The 22,791-nt window shown below is 36.3% G+C and overlaps 1 protein-coding gene across 1 annotated transcript; it reads right to left on the minus strand.

Annotated features, from left to right (window-relative positions):
• Window positions 1-2,070: 2,070 nt before the first annotated feature.
• On the minus strand, window positions 2,071-13,234 carry LOC139149033 (uncharacterized). The gene is made up of 5 exons (XM_070720530.1): window positions 13,025-13,234; window positions 9,612-9,779; window positions 8,490-8,714; window positions 7,047-7,120; window positions 2,071-6,541 (listed from the first exon to the last, which is right to left on the minus strand). The coding sequence occupies exons 2-5, from the start codon at window positions 9,766-9,768 to the stop codon at window positions 5,576-5,578; spliced, it is 1,422 nt and encodes a 473-aa protein (XP_070576631.1). The 5' UTR covers window positions 9,769-9,779; window positions 13,025-13,234; the 3' UTR covers window positions 2,071-5,575.
• Window positions 13,235-22,791: the final 9,557 nt, after the last annotated feature.

Genomic DNA, 22,791 nt, shown 5'->3' on the forward strand with positions numbered 1-22,791 from the left:
AATTTCTTCTGCATGGGAAAATTGTGTGCCTCAGGAAATTGGGTAGATTTTCAGGAATGTTTTTTTTATTTTTTATTGTTATTTGGATGTGAACATCAAAAATCAGCAACATGTTGCAAAATCCCACATGATTTTTGGAATTGTGAAGAAATGTTTAGGTTGACAGGTTTTACATGTAAATCGAGTAGGTTTGGGTTACAGGAAACATGGAATATGTTTGGGATCAACATAAAAAAATAAAAAACAAGAATGTATAAACACAGCATGAATTTTGACATTCTGCAAGATGACGACAATAACTCCGCTGTTCAGTGCATTTGCATGAGATCTGATTAATGTCAACATGCTCTGCCACTCATAGTAAACTATAGCCATTTTTTCACATTTATTGCATGTGAACATAAGCGAGGCTGATGTACCTCTTCTAGACAAATGTGCACAAAGGATGAGAAACAAAAGCTGTTTTTTTTGCATTAAATAGGGTTTTTGATCATTTTTAGGCACGATTAAGTCCCTATATGCTGCTGCTATGTGTTAGTTCTCAGGCCTGCTTTATATGGCTACTAAATTCTGGTATTCTCAGCCTGTGATGCCATGTATCACCAGGGATACTGGTTGTACTATGTACACTATGCCTTTGTTTTTGCGGTCACGTGGTTCCGCTACAATGGAGGATGGTTGTAGAAATTGGCGAGTAGGAAGACTACCATAGCTGTCTCCAAGGATTCTCAGCATGGCTTAAGGTGGCACTGCACATAACACAATGTGTTTTTCTCAAAATCACTTTTTTGCAAAGATTCATTAATATTAAGTAATTTGTTAACCGAAGATTAAAATATTGTGGTTGGGTTCACCGTTTAGCTTGTCAAGCAGTTGTAAGTCGGATGAGAAAGAAATGTTCTTTTATGCAAATCACACGAGTTCCTGGCTTCTCTTTTCTCCCATTGTCAAGATTTCAAATCAAATTAACTCCACTCTGCCTTGGTCAAATTTTGTGAAATTTTCATATCACGTTCTTTAGATACCACATCACAAAATGACTGTTTCGTTTGGCAATATAGTTCTTACATTCTGAATAAGAGGCATTTTACTTTTGGTTATCATAATTTTAATCATTTTTTTGAGTGTCAGTCAAAACGCGGGCACACACTCCAGAAAATGCCACTTTTTAGTTTTTCTGGCTGCAAAAACACAGACAGACTGCCAAGCAGTCAGTGCAAAGCTGCTGTGGATCGAACTCTGCGGTTATATTCAAAGTCTAACGCGACTGGAAGACTATGTTTTAGGAAATTCGAGAGTTGGTGGTGGGGAATCAATGACCGTCAATCAAACGCTTGTATAAACTTTGTTTGCAGGAATAGCAAAATCAGTTTGTGTAATTAATATTTTATAGAAATCAAACATCGTACTAGCCAGGTGTTTGACTGGGAGGGGATCTCCACTAATGCGAAAAACTGGGATTGAAAATTGCGGCTTTAACAGAATTGGCAGATACCATGGTGGTTAAAATTTGACGTTTCTTATTTCTTTGTTTACTCTTGTTAACATCAAGATCCCAAACAGTCATTGCAAGAGCATTTAGACTTCATCTTTCATGTCTATGCATGTAGAGTAGACCAGTGATAGCTTGAAAGATCCTTTATGCAATCACAGAATTAAGATAACAGCTAAACACAGTTTGACATTAAAACAACCAAATGAATTAACGACCAAAAACTGATGACCGAAGGTTTCAATGGTATATTCTGATATTTAACCGTTAACACACGACCTGTTATATCTTATTTGATGGCATCCATATCATCATTTTTCAAATATCTTTTTAATTGTTCATGTTCATAATATAAAAGGACAAACACCTTTTGCTTATCCAGTTTACCTCTTCAAATATTTTGCATCTAACTGCTTCTTTATGAATTCTAATCAAGGCAAACATGAAGTCATCAGCCTTGCATAAATAATATATGTAGCATTGAAGGCAAGGGGCTGTAATGAACTATTCATAGTTTTAGGATAATAGGATAATTTGAGGATGGTAATAAAATAACGCACACTCTTTTCATAACTTTCAACATCTTTATTTCAAAAACTGAATCCTGCAAAAAACGAGATAAATATTCCTGCTCAAAGCTCTTTATGTACAAAAAAAAAGAAAAAATGTCATGAATTTTTATGCCTTCTTTGTATTTACACACATTTACAAATCAACTGGTACTCTATGATTGCTTGAGGAGAGCTGTTTCAGTGAGTGTTACTCAGTCAGTATACACCAAATCTTATGAGATTGTTTGCACATACAGGCAACAAATCTGCATTGGAAAAGTATTCCAACCAGAAAATCACGCATTTTCAGACCTATACAGTGATCTTCATCTAATTTTGGTAAAAATATAGTACCTTACAAAAAAAAACTACAAAGATTTAAGAACTATAACTTAACCATGTCGGTTAAATTGCTCCTGCGTTTTTACTCAATAGAAAAACAACTGGCTCTCTTATTCCAAATCAGAGAATTGATACATAAAAAGTTCCAACCCTCTATTACTTTTTACACCATGTCCTAGTGTCAGCCAGTTCCCTTGTTTTTCAAAATGTAAGTCTTAAAGACAAAATGCCGTCTTATATAAATACCATTGTGGGAAATTGTTAATTTGACCAACAATTATGATCCAGCTGAAAGTACAACTTACATGTATGGGCTTGTATGATCAAAGTATATCAGAATTTCAATAAATGTCTTAACAATAACAGTCTATTAATATTTCACTGTTTGTTAACATGGTAATTTTAAGTCGCAATCGAAATGAAAATGACGGATTATGGCGATTTTTATCATGAAACTTTTGTCAAGAAAGATCAACAAAACTGATTCAACACAACATTAAACCAATGCACGCTGCCATCAAATTGCAAACAGTATACATATGCCCATGGATTCAATGTCCAAGGTATGAAAGTTTTGCTGTTCAAGTTCAGGAGTTTGATGTCTCTACACACTGATATGATAGGATTTGAAAACAGTAGAATGATTTTTATTTGGTCAAGTCACACCAAATATCAAATTAACATTGTAAATTTCATGTAACGACATGCTTCCCACTACACATGCACACATGTATGAAAGTGATGATCATAAAAAAATACATATTTCTAAAAAACTTTTTTCCCCAAATATTTGCTCACTGCTTGGCAGCAGTACAGTTCTGACTGTAACATTCATAATTTATGGATGAAAACATTTGCATGAGCAAAAAATTGCAAAACTACCAGAAAAATAAATTTTGTACTAATTTCAAACAGTGAATAATATCTCAAAATGATATGTACATTGTTTTATAAGCAGTTGTACTGTTGTTAAGTTGTCTACAGCTATATCCAGCTATGCCTAACTGATTGAAATCAGGGTACACCCTTATATGCATAGCAGGCCTTTCATTGGGTCAATTCTGGATGAAACTAAAAAATATGCAAATCTGAAATGACAATTGTGCTTGTCAAGAACTATGATAGAAAAATTAACGTTCACACAACACACTCCATGGCAAGATGAAGTATTGATTTTAGTATGGCTAATCTGGTGTTGTTGATGACAAATCTATGACAATATTTTATTTTGCTGTTCAAAGATTTCCTTGCAGATTTGACAAACCCAAAATACTGTGATCAAGGTTTGAAAAGCCTGACATTTTAGATGATCTAAAAACCAGACCCTGAACCTGAAGTTTGGGGCGATTTCAAGAAATTCCACATCTTAATCTGATCTGCAGATCACGATAAACTACTTATGAACCAGAAATCATCTACAGAGTCACTAGACTGCCTAGTCAAAATTGTTCTACAATGAGATCACTAGAAATAGCCTGGTTCATTAAATAAGACATTTTAATACACACAATTGCATATAAAGGTGAGCTCCTGACATCGACTGATGAGAACAAAAGGCAGATTTTTATCCTGTGCAGCATCACCGTTCTATATCTTCATATTACCTTGACAATCTCTATGTCATTCCTGCCACTGCACGACACTCTGTCACCATAGTAACCAGTTTGCCATTTCTTGCAGTGGCAATAATGTACACAAAACTACAAAACTACAGAGGACTATATGGGCCATGGATATTTGTACTGATAGATTCAGAAAATTTCCAAAAATATTGAACTTATTTTAAATTCTTCAAATAGATTCCAAAATATAAACAAAATTTAAACAACTTTCTTAAAACAGATTACAAAACAGATATTCCATAGCCCAAGAAGTCTTCAATAAGAGAGGACTTGTATAACCACTGCTTGTACAGAGATTGAAAAGGTTGAACCATCTTAGCTATAGTAACGATGAATTGCACAAGACCAATCTCTCTGGAAACATATCAAGAATAAATTGGCAGATTTATCATGTTATCATCATTCTAATCATGTAAAACTGAGTTCTGAATAAAATATAGTGTTCATTTCTGGTTTTGCTGTCATTTCTGATATCTTTCGAGATGGGAATTATGAAATTAAACACACAGTAAAGGATGCTTTGCAGCCATTTTGGATTTACATTCTGAGAAAATTTGTTTCTACAGTATAAAAATTTGCAGGAGATTCATAATTTTTATTCTTAATTTGAAAGAGAATGTTAATAATTCCTTGAGGAAAGTTTCAGCAAAAGTTTAAATGATCAGTTTCAAAGGGCAAACTACCATAATTTCAAAACATCAAACATGCGTAAGCCAGATACAAGAGTATTACCTGTAGCAAAGAGAAACATTGTCAAACATTTCAAGATGCAAAATTCCATAGAAAGCAAGAAAGGCTGCATTGTAAAAGCATGTAAATATTGACAAGTTAGAGAATGGTGTGTATTTACTTCTGTCACTTGAAAACACAGAATCATGCTTCAAATACAAGTGGCAATTGCAAGAATTTGCTTCCTCAATTTAATAAAATATTCAACTCATTTTGCTTTTTATGACTAGTTTGGATATCACTAGGTGGCTTAACATGATTTGCGATATACCTTACAAGCTTGACAAAGTCAAGATTATCGAGAAAAGTTTTAAAGAAATTTCTGGATTGTTTTTGAGATGTTATCAAGGGAAAGATGCATGACTGACATAATAAAACTGTGTATAAGTATCAAGTAAAAATCTTCTGTTGTTCTAAAGTTTCAATAAATAATTCTCATTTAATTTTTTTAAGCTTTTGTTTTTCATAATTTTTTGGAGGTTGAAGTGTCTCCAGCACTCCTTATATCCACATATACAATTACAGAGAGCTACATTTTTTCTTTGGCTTGTTCATCAACTATCTAGTCATCTGTTTCTGCAAAATATGTACATTCAGTGCTGACATCATATCTTTATACTGATAACATTGAATGAAAACAAATTCAGCATAATTTATATTGGTTTTAATTCACATATGTACTTTTTTCCTTAATCCTGTCATTACTAGCCGTCTTTACAGTTGTATTTGTGGATATTTGACAATGGTTTTAATTCACATATGTACTTTTTTCCTTAATCCTGTCATTACTAGCCGTCTTTACAGTTGTATTTGTGGATATTTGACAAATAATGCAATATTTATTTTTTCCTTTCCTCTGAATTATCCGTCCTACTACAATCTTGCTTCACACATTTCTTTTCTTCATCAAAATTGTCCTTTTGATCCTGATCTCGGTTCTGCTGTTTCTTAAGATGGTTACAATGATTCTCCAGTGGTTGTATTTCTTTTTCGACTTTGCACTCTTCTGTTTGACTGTCTTCCTCCTGGTTGGACGATTTGTGAGACAGTTCCTGCGGCTGTTGATGTTGATTTGCACAGCCCAACTTACCATTGAATGCAAACTGACTGGCATTAAGCCCAGCCATGCAGTTCTGAGTAAATGGCTGCTGGATCGTTGGCAGTGTGGGCATCTTAGTACAGGCGTGTTGGGACAGGTTGAAAACATTGAACATGAAGCCAGGGTGTACCATGGGGCCTTGGCCTTGAACTGCTGGAGGGTTTGCCATTCCTTGTGAGAATGGCAGCTGGGTTGACATGAGAGACATGCAAAGATTCTGAGTCTCTGCTTTGAGTGCCTGCAACTGCTGCTGCAAGTTCTGATTCTGTTCAATGAGAGATGCAGTCTGCATTGTCAAATCTAGCAATCCGCACTGCTTGAGTGCGTCAAAAGTACGGTGAAATCTGCGTCGTTTTTGATCAGGCTGCATGCCGCCATTGGATTTGACATCTGCAATGTAGAGGGCTGGTTTGCCGTTGTTGCCGTCTTCTATGCTTCTCTTGGAGTGTAAATTACCATAAAGAGACGCAAGAGACTTAGTAGTGCATGCCTGGGTAAGCTCTGGTTTTTCTGAAAGGGGTTCTGTTATCGGTGATGAACTTGAACTACTCGACAGCTCTTCATGTATGACTTGTCGACTTTGATGTGACCTGGCTGGTTTGCGGCGGATGTGTTTCCTCTTTCCGGCGCCCTCTACCACCTTATGAAACTGTTGAAAACTTGTGGTTGCTTCCAAATCGATACCAGCAACTTCTTTAGTAGGATACTGGGTAGGAGCAGAGAAAACAGGTTAAAATTTTACTGATATGGAAAATTGAAACAAAACACATTGGCTCTGTACCAAAACCAACTCATGATCCACAGCCCTTATGTTAACTTTTTAAAAATTCTGTTCAAAATAGTGCAGTGCAAACTTTTTGATCAAATGTGCAACAAAAGTACAAATTAACAAAAATTATCACACATTACTCTGTGTTGACTTTGACAGAAATCCATTGAAATTTGTGAACCTTATTTCAAAAAAGCAATTTTAGTTGTGGCTAGCCTCTTTGCATTACTGTAGAAAACAAATACATTTACCAATAACTGTTCATCAACAGGTATGAGTAGATGATCAGTTCTTGTATCAATCACCATTTAAAGGAAATCTTCGATAAATCCGGTTGAACCAAATCTCTCAAACAGACTAATCCATGTCATATAATGAATGTTACGATTTGTTACAGACACTGCTTGAAGTTTAGTTTGAACAGAATGAATAATTCACCTACCATGGCATCTTCCTCTTCACGATAAATTCTATTGAAACTGTCCGAGTCGGTGCTAGTCCCTGTGCTCTCTGAACCTGTGACATGAGAAATCATAATTTACGCAACAAGTATAAATGGGCATAACAACTGAAAGCAGTTCAATCAATGAAAAAAATTGAGTACTGTTTGATGATTGTGCTTTTTGTGGAATCATATTCTTTTTTTCTACCAGTAAGTTTTTATCAAACACACATTCACTAAACAGTCAACTCTATATCTGCAAGTTGCAATCACGTAGGACAAACTATATTAACAAAGATTTGTTAGTAAGTTAAGTATATCAACTTCATTCCAGAGAATCCAATTAGCTTCTGACTAACCTAGTCATCTAAAGAGTATTGGAATTTGATTCATAAAGTGTATTAAACTACTGGCATTATTACTATCCACTTGGAAGTCAAGCAATTTTTGAAAAGTGAGACTTTGTAAAAACCATCATGAATGTTATATTTTACTCAGACTCAACAAAGTGGAAGCTACTGGGATACTCATGCAATTCTAGGCAAATTTGTCTATATTGACCAGTGCTAAACACAGGGCATTGAGCTAATTCCGTCATCTATTCTTCAAGCTCAAAAGTTTTTCAGGCCAAGATTCTGCACATTTGTTCAATTCCAGTCAGAAGAAGTTCTTCTTTACATGTAATTTAATTTTAATTATTGGAAAATATCTCGTTTACAAATTACGTTACCATCATGTCTTCTAAGTTTGATTGGTTCAGGAGTCATGAGATCAGCACATAATCCTGAAGTCACTGGCATAATATCTTCCTGATATTAAACCTTCAATAAAACTCAACTTTTAAGCAGAAGCAAAAGGCACTCTCATGGGACTGTAACTCATTTATTTTATATCAAGCTTATCTTGGGAAGCTTAAAGCAAACTTTTGATACAGTTGAATAAAAAAGCAAGCAAGCAACTGTATTTTATTTGATGCAAACGACTTAGTAATGGCTTTGCTGAGCAAAAACTGTAAACAAAATGTATTGAAACCAATTTAGTGCTCTAAAGATGATGGTTTATTAATCTTTATAATTCATAAATTGTTGCAACTTAGTTTTAACATAGTGTTGTATGTACCATACCACTTATTGTACCAATTGAAATTTTCATAGAAAGATTAGTTATAACAGAAACATCCTGGAGAAAACACCTGGAAACAGTTCACACATCAGTTGCTTTCACTCAAAACATCATTTCTGTACAATATAAGCTGTAATTATCCAAATGCTATTAGTGCAATGTTAGTGGACAGATACATCAAACAAATCAGTATTTTTTGACAGCCTGATATTTGCAAACATGCAATATTAGTAATTAATTATGTTTATTGGATTGACCAGAACCAAGCACAACCTTCACGTGTGTTATGACCAAACTTTATTTCAGCTTTCGATAACTTACCAACACACATCTGATTTTTATGTAGTACATGGCCTCTTAGTACACAGGTGTTGTCACTGAAGGATTCAGTGCTTGTTCCTATACCGCTAGATATTCTCTTGTTGTGTTTATAACAACCAATATCTGTCACATCATTTGAGTAGCCATTGGAATCACCATTGGAGTCACCGTTGGATCCAATGCTGGACACGCCATTTGCATATCCAGAGGAATGCATGCTTCCATCTGTAGAGCGGAAAATACGGTGACTTTAGATGACTCTAATTTGGAAAAGTTGGCAACATGGTCAACTGCTTGTGTATATGCAATTTATGATATCATTCAAAGATATTGACTAATTTTCTTGCTCTGATTGAAAGCTATATATACAGTTCTCAATCTGTGGTTCTCATATTAGTTCTTGTTGACATTTTAGAGTCCTTTACTTTCCTTATCAAGTTAAAGGCGGAGCCTCCCTTTAAAAGGACGCCAAGGTATGGCGGCGTTCATTGTGTAAGTGGACACCAAACAGGCAACACGCGGGCACACGCTCCAGAAAATGCAACTTTTTAGTTTTCCCCGGCCGCAAAAACGCAGACAGACTGCCAAGCGGTCAGCGCGAAGTTGATGCCGATCGAACTCTGTGGTTATATTCAAAGTCTAACGCGACTGGAAGACAATTTTTTAGGAAATTCGAGCGTCTGTGGTGGGGAATCAATGACCGTTGGCGATTTGAACAGACCGTCAATCAAAAGCTTGCATAAACTCTGTTTGCAGGATTAGCAAAATGTGACAAAAGGTTGAGATCAGTTTGTGTAATCAATGTTATAGAAATCAAACATCGTACTGGCCAAGCGTTTGACTGGGAGGAGAACTCCACTAAAGCGAAAACCTGGGATTGAAAAGTGTGGCTTTAAGGAATATGTTTAAGATGAAGCTGATAAACAATCTGTGCCATAAGCACACTTTGATAAAGAAAAATTGTGTGCATGGTATAAATCATTGAAAACCTTGAAACTGTTGTAATTTGTTATAGGTATAGCTTGTTGGAGAGAAATCGCTGCTCTGGAAATCTCAACATAGTTACATTATGAACAATTTTATACGATATAATGCATGAAAAGTCAACGGTACTTGACTTACTTGCGGAGTCATTTGAATGTATCTCAACATCAATATCACTATCAGCACTAAGTGCACCAGATGATACACTATTCTCTCCACAAAGATAAACATCTTTTCCGAGAATCTTGTCTGGAACGTTCCTTTCCATGTCATCTGTTAACAGTGGGGAGCTCATTTCTGCTGATTCTGGAATTAAGCACAGTAAAATCCACATTGTTATCAACTACAATATTGCAATTCTGACATGCAACATCAAAAAAAGGATTTTTCTCTGAGAGCTCCTGAGAGCTCGCTTGTTATCTAACTGTGCTATATCGCGAATATAGCACAGTTATTTTCACATCCCGACCAATCAGATTGATGTATTTGCACCATCAATGTACCGTTGTAATATAATCAAACAATAATCCACACTGAGCCATGAAAGCCACAATGACAAGAACTGAAGACAAAATATTTCACTATAAATACCAGAATACTGTCAACTGAGTTATGCAGCTAAAGGACGAGATGTTCAAAGACCAGTGGTGGAGAGCAAAATAATACAAGAATGTAGTACTAGACGGTCAGATGAGTAAGAGGCAGCTACACAAGTAACAGCTTATAGCAGCAACTAACTTTGACAAGACTAAGGGGCCAGTCTCAGATTGTTGCATAAATTAGAGAACTTCACTTTCACAGTTGTTCTGGTGAGAACATTTTTCCTTTTTTTAACATGTATAAAACAGTAAACTGTACCCTTGTACCGATAAATTTCACAAATTTTGTAATATGTGTTGCTTCCCTCCCACTCATATTTACATAACAACAAACCATTTACCATGAATAATATTATTGTGACTATATCTCTGTCAGAATTGTCACAGAAAATGTTTCAGGACAGATGACATTGTTTTGAAAAGCCTCAGTCACCAGCTCAAAAAACACTGTAATGATTACGAAAGGTTTGTAGAACTACTGTAATCGAAGCAGACATCTTTTTTCATCAGAGCAACTTGTTTACAGCCGGGCCCCCAACAAAGCAGAATTTGTCCTCCACAAGTATCAAGGACAGCACAAGAAATGCTGTGAGGGGATGTAAAATGAAATGACACCTGTCTTTCTGCAAAATTTCAAGATAGTTTTTCCCTGTAGTTTGTTGTACACCTGGTCAAATATGGAGTTATAGCTGCTTTTCACAAAGTGAAAGTTTTAAAGCTTTAAGAATAGCATGACTAGGAGGGTTATTGATGTACATGAACAAAATTTGTTCGTTGAACTTATGTGACAATCTCTAACAGTCTCTGCAGAAGACTGAGATAAGGCCAAAAAAAGAAAAAGAAATGTTTCTGGTCAGCGCGCGCGTCACTTGAACAACAGCACGTCACCCTTTTTTTTCTGTTTGTGGCCGGTGGCCGTGGCTGACACCAAACCAAAATGGCTGAAGAGAAAGAGAAAATTCTTTGGGGGCATGATCAGTGACTGCATGAACAGTATATATGTGACTATATTGATAAAACTATAAAACTGACCCTCCTCCTTGCCTTGAGGGAAAAAAAAATAAAAATAAAAAAAAAATAAAATGCGCGTCGCCGCACCATTTTTTAAAGAAAGACCTGATCAGAAACATTTCTTTTCTTTTTTTTGGCCTAATGCTAGGCATTATTAAAGGGAAGGTGTCATCAGAACTGCGTGTGTTTACAAACAATGTATTTTATGCATGATATCTAGATGCATCACTTCAACATAGACGCAACATTTAAATTTTACGATATTCATAATGTCATTGTTAACAAACATGTTTTAACTTTCATCAATTGCAAATGTACCCTAGATACAGTGTTTACATGGGCTGTAGAGCCCCTGGCAACCTTTGAACAGAGTTCTGACAATACCCTCCCTTTTAAATTCAATGATCAGGGTCCATACATTCAAAGTCACTTTACATTAAAGGACTTTCAAAGGAGTTTTTCAGCAATTTTCAAGCACTTTTTGAGGTCCAAAATACCATTTTCCAGATATCCTTTTCATATAACATTTCCAATACATATCATTTTCACAATATCATGACTGATCTTGTCATTTTTTAATATTGTAAGTGTTTATTGCTTTTCCAGGAATTTCCAAGACTCAACTTTTTCCAAGGACTTTTCCAGGATCACCTGGACCCAAAAAATTATATAGGCAGATATGATAATACAATACATATATAATTATGATTGACCAGTTTTAAAATTTATTGGTGCATGGCAGTCAGTCAAAGGGTCTACTTTGTTGTTCATGCTTGCATTTTTGTGAAGCCTTATAATTTGAAGTCATTTTAGTAAACTCACTTCTCTCCATTGCTATGCTTCAAGTTACCTAAACAAACAAACACGATTTGCCTGGTCTATGGAGGTAGGAGAGACTTCCTACCTCCATGCCTGGTCTAAATTACCAAACCATTTTTTCGATGGGGTACACATATATTGTATTTATTATTTTATTTGAAAAATTATTGCAAGATACGGATGGTATGAGTTGCCCATTGGCCTTGGTGGCTTGCCCAGGACATACTTGTCCTCCAACAAGGCATGTGCATCTACCTTTGCGATGAGAAAATTTTCATTGAAAAACCTTTATGCTGTTTAAAACATATTCAAGTCTGACACTTTACTATCAGCTGTCGTATGCAAAACGTTCACCAGTTTGATTGACACTGCACAGGGGAATGGATACTATTGTCACCAATTTGATTGGTCGATATCGTCAGGACGCTCCTTCTGTGTATTGTGTTGCAAACGACTATTGACCTGACTCCGCTGCATATATTATGAAAATATGAATGGGCTTTCTCTGAAGCTGCCCAGCTCCATGAGCTGTCTGAGTCCTGCACTAGATTACTCGTATCGACGTCGATAGTCGCTTTTGTTTTTAGTAATTTCATATATCACTGCCCAAAAACGGGAAAATATTATTTTGTCATCAAATCCCGTGGCCTATAGCAGCGGAGACGACAGGATGTGAATTATCACTGCGAAAATCCGGAACTGCACGCATCAGCCGTAATATTCAAGTATTGTTGTTACCGTTATTTACCAATCGTAGATTTAATCGAGGCCGATGTACACGTGAACACGGCAATCGCGCCACACAGCCTTGTATCCCTAGGCCTGAGGAAATAGCCCATTTCACGCGTAATAGAAATACGATGAAGATAACTCCGAGCTCGATGCCCTCGGCGCGACTTCGGCGCAGCGGACCAGTGGCCGGTGCAGAGCTCTGCATCTCGTCGGCATTTGCGAACAGGCAACATTTCGCGAGAGTTGTGAGTATTGCATGGAATTCGAAATGAGATACACATCGGTAGAAGACGTCCCCGTTTAGAGAAATAAGTCCCCGTTCTTCCGTGACAAATAAAAGAAGGAAGATTTGTATTGGTTATCGTAAAACCCAAAGTATCTCGTTCTTACCTTCGAGAGCTTCGTCCCAAGTTTGTCCGGAATGCGGTTTTACGACTGGAAATTAGATTAGGACACCGTCAGTTGATTACTGGCAAACTGAACCAAGCTCCGAGTAAAAAACCGTCGTAGAAGTCGTATGAATAAGAATATTTTTACAAAATATTCGGCAGACATCCATTTGTAATGCTAGTCGGCCAACTGCAAAACAAAACTAATACTAAGTGAACCGCACATGATAGATACACGTGAGGGAGGGGTTATTATCGCGACAGAACGTGTTGAAAACACGAGGATATCCTCGTGAGCACACAACAGAAACAGGGGCGTGCTTTTTGTTCGCGGTATAAAAGTACTCAGATTTTACTCGCTGTTTCATGGAATAAAGGTTCGAAAAACAATACTGGAAAATACTTTTTATGTTGGTATATTTGCAAGGATTTGATCTATCAAATCTGTATATTATTGTGTATTTTCATTTTACCTTCACCATGTCATAAACAAGCGGCCTCCCCCCACATGGAATTTTTACTCAAATAGAATGGTCCATCGTACATCCCGCTCCTGAATAGGCTTTCAAATAGAGATTACGTTCAGTGCATCACACTGTGCACGTTTTCCCACACGAGCGGGATAGGTTCGGCCACCGGCGAAATATTCCATAAACACTTACTGACAGAAAGCGTAGGAAGTCATAGCACAGACATATAGAGGGGCCCCTCTACTGTCTATGCCAAAATAAAAATGCGCAAGTGTCGAAGACGTATTTGGTTTGTCGGACGGGAGAAACGACCCTTTCCAATGTTTCCTAGTAGGTATGTGTTCCTACTAATGCAGTCGTGAGAGCTATTAAAATTCAGGCCATCACGGACTGTGTGATTCGAACTACTATACGTATGTACATGTAGTACTTGCCGGGTATAGCAAAGCTAAAAAGGGAAAGGAAAATGTACGCCGGGAAAATTGTAACATCTCGCTTGTTTTGTTTTTTTGTCTACATGGTCTTAATATATTTACAAATAGTAGAGAAGAAGATCATCAACTGTTGCTAAAACGTTTTGTTCATTTTTCAAAGTCACGTTCGAAACGACATGTCGACACGGAGGCGAAGGCTGAAACATTTTCGTTTTCCTACACGGCGTTGAATCGAATCGTCCATGGAGATGGGGTACTTTTTACACATAGGCCTAATTGTCGTCAGAGTTCAGCGTTAAAGTTCAAGGATGATAAATTTTAAATGGGCTGTTATCTTACGGCCTAACCTTGTCATTGTCTCTTCACCTCAAACGGTGTCAAGGTCGAAATCTCGCTAGTTTACATGATAGCTGCCGCACGTCATTTCTTTTATGAGTCATGGGAGTAAGGGAGCATTCGTTTTTTACGGGGAGGGGACCGGTTTAACTTAAACTACAAACGAAATGCAAAAAAGCAACCCCTCCAAATTAAATTTCTAAAATTTGACACCCCCTTAATTCATCAATCGTAAACGAAATTTTTCATCGAATTCGGCCATTTTTCATGAATTTTGTTTACGAGATACTACTTATATTGTTTGACATGTTACAAGATACTGAATGAATGGGTGACCATGCATTAGCTCTGCATGGCAGGGCTGTGTGTTGGAGGCCATATAACGCCGCGGTAACACACAGCCCTGCCATGAAGAGCTAACCATACATATTACGCGGCGGCCGCTATTATGTATCTAAACACTCGTAAGTGTGGTTCGACCCCGGCTGTAGACACGATACATGAAACTATCGCGAAAATGAATTAATGGTCATGACCATTAATTAATTTTTGCGATGTTTTCATTTGTCTAAAACCGGGGTCTAACATATGCATGGTCACCCATTCATTCAGTATCTTGTAACATGTCAAACAATATAAGTAGTATCTCGTATCAAACAAAATTCATGAAAAATGGCCGACTTTATCCCTATAACCCTTTGCACTCTAAGGCACTGGGGTGAAAAATAGTGACCCTTCAAAAGTGTTTGCAAGAAAAAGAGTACTTTTCCGAATTTTCATGCACAAAAAACAGTGGCCCTCCCCAGATGTCACAGTCTGTACCAATGATATCATAATTGACATATCAATTTCTCATTTGACCTTTGAACTTTCAAAGAATCCTTTTTGAATTTTACAAATCACTTGGGTGAAATTCCAATATCATATTTGTTGTTCGCATCTGCTCTTTCAAACGCCCTATTCTCATAACGTAAATTTATATCAATTGTCAAACACTAACAAAAGCAGAGATTTGGCTAATTTTGTACTGTAAAAAAAGTATTCATAGTTTCCTCATAGACTACAATGTATAGTGAATCAACATTTTGATGAAATTCTAAAATCATATTTCTTGCACACATATACACCTGTAACCACCCTAGTCTAATGAAGTTCATTAACATCAATAAGCCTCTATAAATACGCAGATTTAGCTAGTTTTGTATCAGAAAAAAATATTCAAAGTTTCCTCATAGACTATCATGTGTAGTGAATGAACATTTTGGTAAAATTCCAAAATCAAAATTCTTGAACACATATAAGCTTACACATGTAACCACCCTAGTGTAATCAATTACATTAACATCAATAATCAAATGGCTATAAATACACAGATTTATCTAGTTTTGTATTGGAAAAAACTATTCATAGTTTCCTCATAGATTACGATCAACATTCCCGTGAAATTCTAAAATCATATTTCTTGCACACATATGCACCTGGAACTACTCTAGTCTGATCAAGTACATTAATATCAATAATCAACCATCTATAAATACACAGATTTAGATAGTTTTGTATTGGAAAAATATTGATGTTCATATAATTTCCTCATAGATTACATTATGTATAGTGAATAAACATTCCAGTGAAATTCCAAAATTAAATTTCTTGTTTAATTGTATGTAATTACAAAGTCCAAAAATCTTTGCAAACTCTTCATATACCACATTTTCAAAAACTTGAGCTGTTTTTCCCCCAGTATTCAAAGTGTTATAAAAGTACATTGTAAACATGGCATAACACTTATTTCTCTTGGTCAGCTTGAGAATTTTATTTTTGTGAACAAAAGCGCTCTTTTCTGCTTGTTATACAGAATAAAGCCATGTTCGTATTCTGTTTTATATATGTTTTGATCAATTCTGTTGTTTTTTGCCATAACTCCCATACAAACCTTTCTAAAATTTGACCCCCCCCCAAAAAAAACGGTTTTGAAAAAGTCAACCCCCTGATTTCCACCGGCATCCCTTCCCAGGTAAAAAACGAATGCTCCCTAATATCCCACACCCCAATGAGCCTACTAGATGGAATGTCTCACACAAGTTAGGGAATTTGTGTCTCCGGCGATTGTGTAACAGAAATATTCCCCAACGAGTATGAAGCATTCCATCTCAGCTCATTGCCGTGTGGGAATATTTTTCTGACGTTCCTTCAATACTTGAGAAAATTGCAATGATTGTATTTTATTGTAGAAAACACCTTTGTCATACAAAGCATGTTAAGGGGTGGACCATTAGATATTCGAGGGGTTGGAAGATTGACTCTAGAGTGTTATTTTTTGCCCCTGCTTCACATTTTTCAACTATGTGAATTCTGGCATCCTTTTTTCACTTCCCCTTTCAGAGGATTTTTTCGCAAGCATCAATGCTGGAAATGCCAATCTTTCACATGACATGACAAAATTCAATCTGATTAAAATCAGATGTAGAGTACGGCGACGTCTTACAGATGTAGAGTACAGCGACAGCAAGAGAATACCTCGTAAGTATAGACATCGCCGTACTCTACGTCTGATTTTAATCACATTGGACAAAACTGAATAAGGAGAGAAATTTATGTATAGCAGCACAAAGTTAAAGTGGAGCTATTGACAAACAGCATCTGCTTCAGAATGCTGGAAAGTTGGAAAGAAAATAAAAACACCCTTTACACAGCAAAATTATCGATTCTTAGAAAACCACTACCTCTGTTAGTGATTTACTTGTTATATTTTGCAGGCTAGAAGCATGTGGTACAATTCGAACATAAGGATTTGAAAAAAGGATTTGAAAAGGCAGCAACTGTATCATAGAGGTAGTTAAATTCTGAAATGACACGATTAATCCAATTACTTGGGGTAGTTAGTACTGGGTGTCCCCTCCTGAATACAGACACTTTTGAACGTTATGTATTAAAATGAGGTTATTTGGTGGCAATTTTGAGTGTTTTAACAGGGTTTTCATAAAGACTCAATATATTAGACAAGAAACGATTTTACATTAGGCTGCATTCACAAACACCTCAGGAGGGGGAAATTAACGGGCATTTGAAAATATCATGGGCATGTGGGGACATTTGAAGGGAACACGATATCGATTGGAACTAAGTTGGGATAATTGGATGGTGAAGTAATGTCGATTTAATCTACAAATGTAATCTCACCTGCTATTCTTTTTACATTACACACTTGTTTTTTATGAGTAATTTGTAATATTGCAACATTCGGCTATAGGGCACCTGTCACTTTTGAGAAATTTGAAAAATACGAAAATCCAATTATCCCAAATTAGTTCCAATCGTGTTAGGGATTTTAGGACTTAAAGGGGGCACTCGAAACAAAACTGACTGATTGATTTGAAACTGGGTTGTCCATTTATAGCAATAACTTTTGGCTTATTTTTGTATTGTTTTCTTTATCCATTGAAGTTTCTTATTCTACTCCCTGAAGCATAATGAAAAGTCAACTTTATAGCTATTTGCGACTTAATCAGTATATTGGTTCCGACTTTGCCAATGGTTTACGCAAATCACTGTAATTCTGAGGTGGATTTCAAAATTATAACAAGTCAGAAGGGGCATTTGAACGTGTTTTTATTTTGTTGCGGGGCATCAGAAAAAATGTGAGAATTTTTTTCTTTCCGGCTTTACCCGCCTCCACCCTCTAGAGGTGTTTATAAAAACAGCCTTACCTATACTGATGAATTTCATTTAGTATGAGTATCCAACTTAAACACATCAAGGCGAACATTGGACTTAGTATGAGTATCCAACTTAAACACATCAAGGCGAACATTTGGACTCGGGAAGATGACAAACAAGACGACCCGAATATGTCAAGGTGAACTCATGCCTATTTTTAAGCTAATTACCAACTGACAATTCTTAATAAAACTCGTAATGGTGATTGCCAACATCACCCGCATACGTCCCAGGAGTGTTCAGGGAGGAACTTTTGCTACCCGAGGGACCCCTGTCATCATTAATGTGGTTCGCACGCGTCGAAATATTAAAGGACTTAAACTTTCGCTCCTTTCCTTGAGGAAACTTTAAACTTTTTTCTTTCAAAATCTTATGGTACAATCTATAGCAAGACAAGCCTTTAGAGACTCGCTAAGGCAAAATTTTAATAGGGCATCAGGAGAACTAAATATTGCTTTAAAAATGTTGTACACTTAAACGAAGTCTTTTGACCGGATGAGCATTTTTAAATCAACTGGAACCCCTCTGCTTTTTAAATTCTAATGACACTCCTCTGGATTTTACCGGTCTACCCAGAGTATCGCTTAACATTCCCTGTAAGTATGATGACAGGAAGCCAAGTTGATTCCAACGAAGCGATATTCAGGAAGCCAATTTTTCACGTGTACTCACAATGCAGACAATCATTGTAACGTCAAATATGAACTAATAAAATGATAATTACAAATGCTATTTTCAATTCTATTCACGGTAAAGAATACAAGATGTGCAAGAACGTGTGAGGTTTTTCTTTTCAATCTCATTTATATCCAAAACTACATCAAAGTAATGATGACTGGACTCTCTGTGATGTTACGCTCCTAGTCAGGCACTTTTAATTAATTATTAAATTAATTATTAGAAAACCCGTTTGGTGAACAAATTAAGGTAATGTTTGTGATAAGCTTAGGGTACAGAATAAAATGAAAAATAAAACAAACGAACAAAAATACTCTTTCCGCCAGGCGCTATTCGGGCTGTAATTTCCTGTTTTCAAATTTAGATTCGTGTGTCACGACGCTTTACACATTTTCCGGGAGATATGAAATATATTAAATTCACCTTCTCACCGGTCATTCCCACTGAGGTTTCCACAACAACGACCTTTCCTCCATATCTCTTACGTCAGGACATATCACTCAAGGTATAAATGTTGTTTGCGTCAGAGAAACCCATCACCAAGACAGAGACACATCAATATGCATAATTGTGACGCAAAGGTTAGAGGCGATCAAATGTGCCTTGGCAAGTGTACATTCCTGTATCGCAAAATTGCAACGTCTTCAGTGTTTTATGTAAGCATACCGTCTTCAAAACTGAGGATGAAACGCAGAATCTCATGTTCTGTCCTTTTCAGGGGACAACAACTGCATCTTTTAGCATTTTTAGGATATTTTTAAAGAGTAAGAGGTGTATTTTCTTATGGATATTTCCTGAAGTTGAAGAGTTATGCAACAATCAAATATATTATTGCCGTCGTACAGACTCTGTTAACTGTAGCACCGGGGAATTTCGATGTAATTTGGGAGAATAAGAAAAATATATTTTACAAAACACAAAAGAAATAATGGAAAATATATGGAAGTAGTGGATAATGGAGCTTTAAAGTATAACTTAATGAATTTTTTTACCGCTTCATAGAGTGCACAAGTGATGAGTTCCGGGAGCTGTATGTATGTGTTAATGTACTAAATCATATATCTTCAGTTAAAGACTTCATTAATTGTCAGTAATTCAGATGTAGTTGGGTGTTTGAAATATTTCACGTCGATTGACTTTCTCCAAACCACTCAACTATGAACTACTAGCTTTTTCCACTAAATTGTTGATAATCGCTTTAACTATTGAATAAGTATCGAAATGTTTCCTTATTTATTCTGGTTAAGGCAATAGAACGATTAAGTTTGTTTTTGCCTTGGTGTGTCAAGGTGGAAATTATCACATGTATCTATTGACAGTCGAGATTCTGAAGTAATCTTTGCGTCAGGTGACGCGAAAACAAACAATTCGTCCAGTCTCATGTACATTTCAGTTTGAATCATTTCATTGGAAGATGAAACCAAATTCTTGTCAAGAGTCAAATAAGAAAGTCATTTCATTTTTCTATTGTTTCAACGCCGGTTTCGTCATGTCAGTCCATGATTATTTTACAGAAAACATGGAAAATAACAAGAGACAGTTTCCGATGCACACTGAAGAACATATTTTCTTGTTGGCATGGAGTAATTCTTCGTGCGCAAGGAATGTTTTCTTTTAAATTGCTTGAAAATTACCCCGTAACGGCTTTCCGAATACATATCGAAATTGTCCGCGAGTGGGCGTGTCCTTCAGCCAGTGGCGGCGTGACGTCAGTTTTTCCAATTAATCGTCAATTTCAACTCTCTCTCTCTCTCTCTCTCTCTCTCTCTCTCTCTCTCTCTCTCTCTCTCTCTCTCTCTCTCTCTCTCTCTCTCTCTCTGTTTTCAATATCTACAAGAGGTAGCACCATCGTTCACATTTAAAACGACGATATTCTGTATTGTGTTCTGCATGTTAGTCAGCAAGACACGCTGCTATGATCAAACCATTTGGAAACAAACTTCTTTCTAAATCCGTGACCAATTCAGATCGCTATTTTGCAAGAATTCGAAAATCATCTGCCACACCTGCACTGTGACTCAAGGGATAGATATTTATTTTTGAGAGATAGGGTTGTCGATAAAAGTATTTTGGCGGATCTTGCTGATCATACAAAAATTACTTGACTGTCAGATGAAAAGGGTTTGGATTCTGTTGGCTCGTGTGTACAAGTGCAAAAACAACATCAAGTTGGAAAAATGTATATCGGTATTCTAAAAACCCTGCCAAAGATTAACTGGTGCATCACTTAATGAATAACAGATTTACAATATCGATCAATTTATTGTATTGATTTGTTGAACTATTTTTTGCCAGTTTTACTCTTTTTTGCATATTTGAAACGTTTTTGACATGTTTTAAAACTTAAAGAAAATATATGTAGTCATGAACTCTTCTACAATCAACGCTTTAGAACGTTTCTGCGCAGATTTAACTTCAGCCTGACGCAAATGGGTTATTTCGTAGCGCATGTATTTAACATCACCTGTCATTGTTGAAATTGCGCTTTTACCTAATTTTTTGACCCAGTGTCTTAGAAATACATGTGACCTATAACCTTGTCATATTTTGACCCCTAGGAAGCTGGTTTTTATTCAATATGAGCGAAAAATTAACATGACGATTCACATAAGGTATTGTCGTACCAAATTGATGTCTGCCTGTTTTTGTGTCCCTGGGCGTGTTAGTCTACAGGCGCGATATCTTAATAGTGGTTCATCGGATCACAATTAAATTTGGTAAATATGATTTTGTTTAGTGGCTTTAAAAGACTGATCAAATCTTGGTGTAAATCTGGATCGACTTGGCTGCAGTTGATGAAACTTCCTACGTATGGAGATAATGATATAACAGTGGTGAAAGTTAAGCATTTTCATAGCAGCTAACGAGTAATTTGTATGTCTAAAAACTTTCACAGATAGGATTACAAAACTGGAAGGAATCGACTAAAGTTGATGAAACCTGCTATTGATATGGGTGAGAGAATGATCTATCAGTAGTGAAAGACATTATAATTTTCATTGGAGCAAATTGGTACTTTGCATATTAAACGGCCTTTCATAATGAGGGACATTAAACTCAAAGGACTTGGTCAAAAACAATTAGATTTGCTACATAAAGTAATGACAAATGGATATGATAGTACTGAAAGAAACTTGGCAGTTTAATTTCAGCTAACTGCAAATTTACATATTGAATAGTATATTTCAAAAATGGACCTATAGATGAAAGAATATTGCATCAAATTTAATGAAGCTATACCGATACAAAATGTATATGAAATTTAAGTTGACTGGCTGCACTGAATTTAATAAGTTTTTGTGTTGCATGGCGTTTATCACGTCTAGAGATGGGCATATTGAAAGAAATTTCGTTTTTTCGCGTCAGCTAGTCACTTATAACAAATTTTATGAAATTGCAAAATTATTGGAATAATCTTAGAAAAAGTCAATTGTTAGAAAACTGCAATCCGTACCGATACACAGGGGCATTTCACTTCACACCTTGTCTTTGGAAGGAGGTACGCGCGTGTCCAGGTGGGACACGGTTTTTCCGTATCACGTTTTTTATGATGCGTTTGCGTTCAGTATTATGAGTTTTCAAATGTCAGAAGAGAGCAGCTCAAGTTAAGGTAGAATGCGCCTCGGGGACAGATATTCGGACTCTCAAACTTTTACAATTCTCTTCTGATCTACCACTTGTGGGGGTTAATTTTAAAGCTCTTGGTGTAGGAAAACTTTTCACCGGCTTAGTTTTTCGAAAATCGAAAATTTTACTTTTCTCCATAGAGTTAACACAGGGAACAGCGGCCATTTTGAATTTCAAATATCGGTAAATTTGGGGTAATTTGTTTATCTAGTACCAGAATGTGCACGGTGACCCCCGATTTTTATTCTTGACTTTGTAAGAGAATGGTTGAAATATTCATCGAATAAAATTTGAGCAAAAGTTTAAGTCTTTCACTTTTGAGGCGCATATTACCTTAACACAAGTACTTGTTAAACATATGATTTTGCTGTATTTAGAATGTGAATGAACAAACAATGTTGACGCATAGTTTGGTACCAAAGGCAACTTTATTCTGTTGTATGTAAGTTGTGAGGGCAAGCAGCCGTGTACTCAGAGATTATTTTGCTCTTTCTCACCCTTTTTTG

This window comes from Ptychodera flava, chromosome 14 (assembly GCF_041260155.1).
Source record: "Ptychodera flava strain L36383 chromosome 14, AS_Pfla_20210202, whole genome shotgun sequence".
NCBI classification, from domain to species: Eukaryota; Metazoa; Hemichordata; class Enteropneusta; family Ptychoderidae; genus Ptychodera; species Ptychodera flava.

Coding starts and splice junctions, on each gene's coding strand:
- LOC139149033 (XM_070720530.1), bottom strand. CDS start 9,768: ATGAGCTCCCCACTGTTAACAGATGACATGGAAAGGAACGTTCCAGAC. Junction 8,715..9,611: donor ACATTCAAATGACTCCGCAA/GTAAGTCAAGTA, acceptor TCCGCTCTACAG/ATGGAAGCATGCATTCCTCT. Junction 7,121..8,489: donor TAAAAATCAGATGTGTGTTG/GTAAGTTATCGA, acceptor CTCATGTCACAG/GTTCAGAGAGCACAGGGACT.